At 35.2% G+C, this 10,000-nt stretch overlaps 2 protein-coding genes across 2 annotated transcripts in view; one reads left to right on the top strand and one right to left on the bottom strand.

Annotated features, from left to right (window-relative positions):
* The first annotated feature begins 659 nt into the window (after nt 1–659).
* Nucleotides 660–7,481, top strand: LOC130803946 (uncharacterized). Its single transcript, XM_057668182.1, has 8 exons — nt 660–971; nt 3,637–3,780; nt 3,855–3,970; nt 4,209–4,300; nt 4,419–4,440; nt 4,530–4,598; nt 6,932–6,994; nt 7,095–7,481. Exons 1-8 carry the CDS (start codon nt 662–664, stop codon nt 7,173–7,175), a joined length of 897 nt encoding a protein of 298 aa, XP_057524165.1. The 5' UTR covers nt 660–661; the 3' UTR covers nt 7,176–7,481.
* Nucleotides 7,482–7,634: 153 nt separating this feature from the next.
* Nucleotides 7,635–10,000, bottom strand: part of LOC130803945 (uncharacterized) — a 14,360-nt gene continuing 11,994 nt past the window's right edge. Inside the window, exon 4 of the mRNA XM_057668181.1 lies at nt 7,635–9,303. Within this exon, the coding sequence (XP_057524164.1) occupies nt 7,753–9,303 (1,551 nt within the window). The 3' untranslated portion in view covers nt 7,635–7,752. The remainder of the gene's footprint in view (nt 9,304–10,000) is intronic.

Below are 10,000 nucleotides of genomic sequence, written 5' to 3'. Positions count from 1 at the left end.
AATTGGTTTTCTCACCACCAATTAACCACTATAAGCTCGTCCATTGATGTTAAGAGTAATAATGGAGAATAGCTAATGCATTGGTGGATATTGTGTATTTAAAAATGCATTTTCTCATTTGCGATTACTACTAGTTGTAATTATCTGTACTATCAATTTATTTTTGGGGTTAGAGATAAGAATTTTTAAGTATTTTTTAAAAAAAGTCTTATAGTCTCCAAATTTAAAAAGATATAACTCTTAACAAAAACACTAACGACCCGTTTGGTAGGTGGTAATAAATAGTGGTAATAAACGGTGGTAATAGGAATGAAAAACTAGTGTAATTTTGGTTGAAAAATCTCTTGGCTACCTTAAAGGCTATGCTTGTCCAGCTTCAATCATATCATTTTCTTCATAAAATTCATTCCAATACTAACAAAACAGGCCGTAAGAGGTTTAAAGTCTCCAAACAAAAAAACATAGCTCTTTATTAACTAAAACACCAGTTTCGATAATATTTTTCAATGGACAGCAAAGTGGGAATATTTATCTTTTCCAACTCTATTTAAAAATTATTCCATAACTAATGCTAATATTTAATTAACTAAATACAACTAGGAATTAAAATTTTTTGAAGCCATACACATTTTTTATAAAAAAGTATTTCTTTTAAATTTTCATGAATGATATTGTCGGAACTCGCAGTCGGAGGTTTAGGTGTAGTCGTCAGTCGTGTACAAAATTTCATAAACCCTCTTCACCTCTCAAAAACTGCAAGACAAAGAAAAAAAAAGCAAGAATGTCATTTAGAAGAATACTCAGTCATCATCGCTCATCTCTTTCTCTCCTTCTCCATTGTCGTAATCAAAGTTCTGATCTTCATCCTCGCCTCTCTCTCTTAGCCCCTTCCTCCTCCACTCCGCCGACCTTCCCTTCTACTCACTTTCTCTATCAATGCCGTCGGAGTTTTGCCAAAGGACGCAAGTCTAGTATGCTTCTCTTTTCCTCTTTCTTTCGTTTTTTTTGTTGTTTAATAGTTGTGTGAGTGTTGCCAATTTCATTTTGTTTTTTTGTTGTTGTCGTTGTTGTTGTTCTTTTGAATTGGATTTCACTATTTATTGCGATTTTCCTGCTTTTTGTGATTTGAGGTTTCTATATATGCTTTGTTTCAGCTATTGAGTAATATGATTTTTCGGTGTTTTCAGTTTAGATCATATTGTGGCTGTAAGAATTGAAGACTGAGTTTCATCATCATTTTATTTATTTGGCTCCAGTTGCAAATACCCCTTTAATCTTTATATAAAATTCCTTTGTGGGCTTTAAATTAGTATAGGAATAGGAGTATGGGGATTGATAGAACATATAACATTTTTTTGAGCCTCTGCTTTTGGTTGACTTGAGTTGATTTATTGACATGGGACATGTTCAAGTCACGGGTTCTGATTTAAGTATGATGAAGAATTGTGTTGCATTCACATTTCTATCCCAATGAAAGGCTCTCATGTGAGGGGTCGTGATTAAGTATATAATGTATAATGCAGCCTCTCATGGTGCAAAAATGCGGTCGCAGTATGGGTACTTAATTGGGGTAAAATTTGGAAGATAGCTGTAAATTATTGGAGTTTTGGGGACTAACATCTGAAAAGGCTGTAAAAGCTGTCACCTTTTAATGTATCTCGGGAAAATAACGAATCTCGCCCGCATTTTCTGTGAATTCCTGTTCCAACTCAGCTGACTCGGACGAATTCCGAGTCAACTCGGCGTTTTTTCATCCCCCATGATGAATTCGCGTGATTTCGGAACGTTAGTTTAGAAAACCGTTTCAACTCGGCCGAGTCGAGTTAGAACGGCCGTTATTTGGTACCATGGAGCCTCTAATTGTCATCTTAAGCTTTTGGTTCAGTTGATTCTTTAACATGGTATATAACAAATATTGGGGCTTCAATTATCAGCTTACGCTTTTGGTTAATGATTGAATTGATTTCTTGATTGGAATTAGTTCATACCCCTTCATATCTCATGACGTTTCTTTGTATGTATAAATCTTAAGGAGTTGGCATGGGAAAATATGGATTTTTCTTTGTATTTATTATGTCTCTATATAATTAGCCACTATAGTTTGAGGTTATTCATGTAGAATTGAGTTGAGCTTTCTTAACTATGGAATTTCTTTTGTAATTTATCACATCTCTATCTTGTGACAAGGTAATGAGTCTCTTCTTGGAGTTTTACATAAAGGTATTAGCCATATACACCTCTATTGGAATTAGTTGCTATATTTGCGTTGTATACTATTGATCCATATTGTTTTACTTTTTCTTCTTTCAACAACAACAACAATGCCAGGGTTTTAATCCCAAAAAATTAGAGTCGGTTGTATGAACGAATATATCAATTTCAATAGTCGTCCAGATGGAATCTTTTGTTCCATCCATTCATTCATTGGTATATTTTGCAGCATATCATCGAAATTCTCCCATAATTTCCTTTTTAATTGATTCCTCCATTACCACTTGCTGTGCGTTACCACTTATGACATTTAAAATCTTTTTACCAAATATAATGTTCATTCTTATAATCCTATCGTTCTTCCTACATACCTCTTCTACATCCTTAGATGTTCGTTCATCCATATTGACACCAACTCTATTCCAATTTTTGCCTTATCTCGAGCACCCCAATTTATAATCACGCCTATCACCTACTTATGACATTTAAAATCTCTGTACTTTTTCTTCTTTATGTATTAGAAAAATCATAGTTAATTGGGGTCTTATCTAATTCGTTTAGATGCATATTTTCATAATGTCAACTATATACAAGTTTTAGTTATGCACAACGAAACATATTAAGGGTAAAAATAATTGGATAACGTGAAAACAAGAAGTGTATGAACAATTTGAAATAGAGAAATTATATAGGTAAGTTAAAAGTTCAACTAAATAAATTAAGAAGGCAAATAATTCCATCCGGATGTTTTATATGGGTGTATGGGCCACAAGGTTTGAACTCATTAGTTACACCTTTTAATCCTTGTTTTTTTTTTAATTGCTTCATTTGTAGGATTTTTTTAGTATCCACTTACTAAATTATTAATCAAGTAAAGATGTACACAACCCCTTTTTAGTTTTTAGGCGTGCCACCTGACATTTATCACAAAAAGGTCATATACTTCTGACCCTCAAACCCTGTCTAGGTGGGTCCTCTTAATGACATTGGGATAATAGAATGTCGTAAGTCTTAGTTCAATAATATTCATCTCAATCCTTATGAGTTTTTGAAATCTAAACTCTGTATGTGCTTTTTTTGTCTTAGGCTGTCACTATTTATTGCTATGTTTGCCATTTTTGAATGTGTTGGTAATTCAAAATTCTTGTGCGCATGAGTTGTCTTGGGTTTCTTTTTCTTGCTTTGCAATAGGCATCAAATTTTTTTGATGATTGTATAAAAATCTACCAACAAATATTGTAAGATTGGCTGACCCCGCTATATGATATCTTAAAAGTTATTGCCCTAACAACTAACATTGGCACAATAAATACGAATCATAAGAGCTTTACCGATGTGTTCACGGGCATTATACATCTTGAAAGATATGTTGATTAAGCTAAACATGGATCTGAATGTGATGTATTTTGGCTGGAACTTGTATAGAGGCTGATGATGATGTAAACACATCTCAAGTTGTTGAAGATATTGGACCTGTTGTAAAGTCAACTGCTATTTCACAGATGGAGGCAGCGCTAGAAGCATTATCCAGAGACCTAACTAAGTTAAGAACAGGAAGAGCATCTACAGGTTTGTTGCTGCTCCTTCTACAAAGATTATATTTCTTACTATTAAGTTGATGAAATTTTTATGATTATACGTAGGAATGCTTGACCACATCATTGTCGAAACAAGTGGTGTAAAGATGAATCTGAATCGACTTGCCCTTGTTACCATCATTGACTCAAAAACTCTATCAATAACTCCTTATGACCCACAAGTAAGTAACTAGGTCCTCCAAGTGCACAGTTCACTCCTTACATGATTTAATTGTTCTGCTGTCCTTTGTTTTGCTATTTTGTTATGCCTTGCAAACAAGCTGTTTTGTTACCATAGCTGACCTAATTTTTAGATGAGTACTTTAGTTGATTTTGTTTATTGTATTACGAATCTGCTTGAAATGTGATGCATCTTTAACCTGTCATCATAATGCTCTTAAAATGCGACTGCTTTTGCAGACCATTAAAGAATTGGAGAAAGCCATTGTTTCGTCTCCATTAGGCTTAAATCCGAAACCAGACGGTGAACGATTAATAGCTGTTATTCCTCCGTGAGTGACATAAACCTAGTTTTTGCTAGATAATTATCTATAGTTTTTCTTATTGGCCTCAAATGAGACTTCCTCACTCCTAAGCTTTTATGTATGGGTCGTTCTTTGTGATCCGCAGGTTAACTAAGGAGCACATTCAGGTTTGTCCAAAGTCTTTTTGTTTGCTACAATTACTTCTTCTTTTGAGCTCAAGGGATGAACTTTTCATTTTCATTGTGCCTTGTTATAGGCCATGTGTAAGGTTGTTTCCAAATCAAGTGAAGAAGTCAAGCAAAGTGTTAGAAGAGCTCGCCAAAAGGTTTGTTGCAAATACTTTTTTCAAAAAATTGTTAATCTATCATTTTGATTGTTCAGTGCCTCCTTGTGCAGTGTTTATGCCTTCGGCTGAGAAATAGAGAAGATTTAAGTTGTCGTCAAAGGGACCTATAAATGAGAACATGGTGTCCAAGGGGATAGTTCTTGTTGATGTTTAAATGTTTCCTTGTGTTGCTCTTTGTGTGTTATAGGATATAATTAGGAAAAGTTAATCAAAATGGAAGAGGAGATTAGGATTAATATATATAACTAAAAATAAGCCTTTTCTCATCATTGAAAGTCTTTTGGTTCGTTTAATCACTTGTTTATGATTCCCCATGTAGATAGCAAATTAGGACATAATCCTTTTAATGTAGGACTATAGAGGACTTATTTCCATTAAATTTATCATAAACAAAATCCATTAGTTGTGGGGAAGATTCGTAAGGAAATATGACGCTGCCTCAGCCTTTATTTTTTTTCTTGGGTTTTATGGCAGCTCACAACTAAAGGGTTGCACTTTCACCTAATGCGTAGAGCTTATTCTTTGGGTACCCTTGGCCCCTTTTGAAACTTGGGGGAGGAGAACAAGAAAACAGGAGGGAGGAAAGGTTACCTAAAGACTACGGAGGATCAAAAGAAATCAGAGACTAGATTTTTGCTTTGTTAGTGGGTAGTTTTTATCCCCGTCAAACACCATTGGCGATTAGTGCAGACTTCTACAGAAGAAGGGAGGAGATAGATAAAGTGAGTGGTAGGAGAAAGAGAAAGAGTAAGAATTACAATTCTTTTTCTTTCTCAACATTGTCTTTGATAACATCTCCCATTTGCTGCCCCCTTTTATATTTTCTTTTGGCTTTTGTTTTAGTATTTTCTCTAGGGTTCTTAATTAGAGTTGTAGACTCCAGACATATAATGTGTACTTATTAGCATTTTTAGTTCTCATATGTCATGTCATTAGAAATAGCATGATCATAAATAAATAAACTTGAATACTTTTTTATCTTTAAATTTTTAATATATTTTATGAACATTCATAACCAAAAAAAAAAAAAAAAAACCAAAAATTCATATTTATTGTCATAAAATACTCAATGTCCTGGTTGTCCTGGTCAGTGTACTCATGTGCAACGATTTCAAGAATTGCTAAGTTAGACACTTGGACATAACTCGTAGTTTTGGTTCATGTAATTGACCCCCATGTTGATGAGATTGCATTGTTGTATATCCTCTGATCTTTGTTTTTCTTAAAACACCAAGGACCTCCTCCACTAGGTCAGCTTTAGAAAAGCTATCAGCTAGTCAATCAGGAGAAACCCTTCTGTAATTTCATAGCATAAACAAATCCTCATTCAGAAAACAGTCTCTAGAGCACCGTGAAGGATCCTTTGTTTACAGGGAAACTGATATCTCATGATTTGTGATATTCTTAGCTTCTAGAAGCCTAACCTTCTTGGTCAAGTGGATGAAGTTGAAGAAAGACTAATTTGATCATAAAATTATAGGTAATATACTTAGTGTTAGCCCTACTTTAGCATAAGCTGCAATTAGGGAAATGCAACTACACTAACAGGGAGCCCCTTCTCAAGCAACCACTCTAGTAACTTCTCTAGAGAAACCTAGACATTTCAAATGGTTGACGTTCAGAGTTTGAAGACATGATTTCTGTATCAAAAGCCCATCATATTGAATTTAAGAAAATAACAGGGATAATTCCAAATATGTTATCCTTTTGGAAACAGCCAGGAATCGAAATAAAGAAAATAACAGGTAAAACTAAAAATCAAAAAATAAAGGGGTGAATTCCAAATTATTTTCTTTGGAGTTAAGAACCACCATCAACAATATGTTGCTTGATGGATACCTGTTCGATTACCTTGAGTTTGCAATATTTGACCTAAATTTTTTATCCTTTTGGGTCAAATGTCGGAAACTCAAAGGGATGGGGTGAATAATGAGATAACAAAACAGAATTGAAAAGAAAAGAGTTAGAACATCATGATGTTGTCGCAAGGGAAGCGGAGGAATTTTTTGGGGGGGTGGGGTGGGCGTTCATGAATAATAGAGGAGAAAGAGAGGGGTGGGGCTTAAACAGTTGTTTAGTTATCACATGTGTTGTACGATGGTTAAATCTGCACTATAATTGACATTGATAAATGGCGGTGTTTTGAAAAAAATATTGATCTGTTTGTTTCGTATATAAGTTTTATGCTTGGATGAAAGCATTTTGATGCTTCACACATACTAATATCTTAAAATCAGTTCTTACCAGGTATAAAACTTTGTCAAAAATAGCATGTGAGTTGGTAACTGCTGCTTGGTTTTGTGTTAATACAGGCATTGGATACGATAAAGAAAGCCGGTTATCCTAAAGATAGTGCAAAAAGATTGGAGAAGGAAGTAAGCATAATCAATAATATCAGCTTAATAATACTCGACCTATATGTTTTTTTTCTCTTTATACATAATGTTGATATGATAACTCTAAATGTATTGTTAGATTGATGAGCTGACAAAGAAGTTTGTCAAGTCTGCTGAGGACATTTGCAAAGCTAAGGAGAAGGAGATCTCTTCGGGTTAATATGCATCGTTCTTCTTTTGTGCAATCTTTACTACCACCCGGGACTTTATAGGTAGCGGTTAAATTGGATTATACTGCTTTTTGAGGATGCAGATTCTGCAACACTTATATATTGTGGACAATAATATCATTCCATTTTCCCAATGTCATACAGCGACTCCCACCTAGGTGAAAGGGTTGGATGTACGCAACGTGCCCTTGTTAGTGATAACACTAACAAAGAAGTTGTTTCCAATTGAGTTGATCATGCTTTTCTTGGAATGCTTTTTCAATTTTCAATTTATCATGAATATGATTGGCGTTCAAGTTTTGATTTGATTCAATTTATTACTGATGAAAACATTAACGTTAGTGAAAAGACTAGACTAGTTTGCCTTGATCAAATCGTTGTTTACATTCCCCTCTTTTTTCCCAAAGAACTACTTTACTCTATGAACATGTGCTGACTGCTGAGAATTGTTTTTCTTTCTTTTTCAACGCTCTTCCCATGTTCGAAAATATATACAACTAAAAAATACTTCAAGGTGAAGTATTAGGACACTATTGTAATCCATAGAACACAAATATAACAAAACATTTAAATCTCGATTGGCTTGGAGACTAAACCAGCTTCTGTTGTAAGGAGGTTGATTCCTCTTGCCCATAATTTGGCAGCATCATAGCCACCTTCACACACAAAATGCACCTCCTTGTTCTTGGTTGTCACTATGTGAAACATCCCAGCATCATTGACGTCACCTTTACCTTTTCTGTTCTTCAGAAAGCTCATGCTGGGGCCAACTTTAGCCTCTCGACAGACCACATTTCTCTTTCCTGATGTTCCCCATGATAGAATGCCTGTGGTTTTCACTATGATCATTTTAGCATGGGGAGATCCTTTCCCTCCTCTAGTGTGCTTTTGCACACATGCCCCCTGGCTTACCAGCCTTCTAGCTAGCTCATCCAGTATTATGCATTCAGCCTCGTTTTCCTTTCTACCATTCTTCCTTGCAAGCGAGAGTGCAGTTTCGCCTCTTATGTTCTTAACGTCACAAAAAGCGCCTTTTGCTATCAAGAGCTTACAAATATGGGCATGTCCCTCTCTCGCTGCTAGCATCAGGGGTGTGTAGCCATCTCCATCAGGTGCGTTCACATCATAACCCTTACTAGTCAACAGTTGGATGGCTACTGCATCACCTTGACGAGCCGCACAGTGTAGAGCATAGAACCCTTCTGCATGGCGGTTGTCCATAACTAGGGCATACTCGAGTAAAACCTTCTCAAATGGGTCTCTCGTGCAGCTGAATTCAGACAACGTAATTACAGTCTCACCTGATTTTGTGGACTGCTTAACATCAGCATTGGCATACACAAGCAGGCGAAAGCACTCTACATGCCCTTTTAAGGCTGTAAGCAGCACTGCAGTGAAACCATTGTGATCTGATTGATTAATGTCCATCTCTGGCTGTGCTAATACAGATTTCAAAGCATCTGTATTTCCTGCTTGAGCAACAAATAGCAAAGGTGAAAAGATTGAGAAATTGCTACTTTGAGGAATCTTCCCTTCTTTGATGACTTGCAAAACTGCTTCTTGAAAACCCAAGGACCACTTATTTGTGGAAGCAATTGAGCTGACAGATAAGCCAACATTGTTAATTAGCCCAAAATCAGCACCTGCTGTTGCAAGTATCCTGAGGCATTCATCTCGTTTGTACTTGGCAGAGATCATAAGAGCAGTGTCACCGGAGCTACTTCTCGAATTTACATCACAACCAGCTTCAAGAAGAGCTCGGACAATAGCTGGTATTCCAAGTCGAGCAGCCATATGTAATGGACAGAATGAAATGTTGGAAGCTGTTTTAACTGCACATTCAATATCAGCTCCACAGTCGAGTAGCACATTGACAGCTAAGCTGTTAGCACAGAGGATGGCATGATGGAGAAGAGTTCTTCCTAGATGAGGAGTATTTGGTGAATGTTTCTGTAGAAGCATCCGGAGGATTGTTCCACTAATCTCAAAGTACTCAACCGCACACCAAGTGAGGGGATATGGCTCTGCTAATCCTGCACCCACTCGAAATTCTTCCCCTGTGTCTGTGTCCCAGGCCCAAGCTCCAAGCTTCACTTCTAAGTCTGTTCTTACATCAGCCTGTATATCAAGAGTGAATTGCTCAGGACTTTAGAAGGCCCATAAATCGTTGGAAATACTATATGCTGAGCAAAAATATTAAACTTCATATTTTCTTTTCCAAAGCTTGATTTAAGTTTAACTCCCTTTGTTTGAAATAGTTGCCATATTAACTCGACCATTCATATGGAAAATAATAAAAACAACTCTACAAATCAATGATATAATATTTACCTATAAGTTTCACTGTGCCAAAACGGGAGGAGCCGTATTTTCATAAAGAATGACATTGATTTAAAATAACATTAATTTGAGATAAGTTTCATAATCCAACCTACAAGATCTAAATAAAGATCAATATTTTTGAAAAATAATGTACATAATAACGACATTTAAAATAATATCAAGTTATTTGTTTTTGACATATTATGAACGTCAATAAAAAATTAAAATAAAAATTTGAAATAAGGTTAAATTAGGTAATTAACTACAATTAAAACTAAAAGATCATTAACCAGGTATAATAATATTGATTTATTTAATTTAAATCAAATATAATATAGTTATGATTTTCAAATTTGGTAGAATAAACTAAAAAGAAAAATAATAATTAGTTATTTAGTTTAATTTGTGTTTATAAATATTGCATTGGGCTAATGCAATGTTATATAAATTATTGGCAAAATGTTAAAAAACTACCTAGTATATACCCCATTTT

Source organism: Amaranthus tricolor, chromosome 17 (assembly GCF_026212465.1).
Source record: "Amaranthus tricolor cultivar Red isolate AtriRed21 chromosome 17, ASM2621246v1, whole genome shotgun sequence".
Classification (NCBI taxonomy): Eukaryota; Viridiplantae; Streptophyta; class Magnoliopsida; order Caryophyllales; family Amaranthaceae; genus Amaranthus; species Amaranthus tricolor.
Note: the sequence above shows the minus strand (reverse complement) of the source record. Positions and strands in the feature narration are given on the sequence as shown.

Bases quoted from the DNA above. Each gene is read 5' to 3' on its own strand.
- LOC130803946 (XM_057668182.1), top strand. From the start codon at position 662: ATGAATGATATTGTCGGAACTCGCAGTCGGAGGTTTAGGTGTAGTCGT. The intron at 3,781-3,854 runs GTTTGTTGCTGC...GATTATACGTAG, and splicing joins AACAGGAAGAGCATCTACAG to GAATGCTTGACCACATCATT. The intron at 3,971-4,208 runs GTAAGTAACTAG...CTGCTTTTGCAG, and splicing joins TAACTCCTTATGACCCACAA to ACCATTAAAGAATTGGAGAA.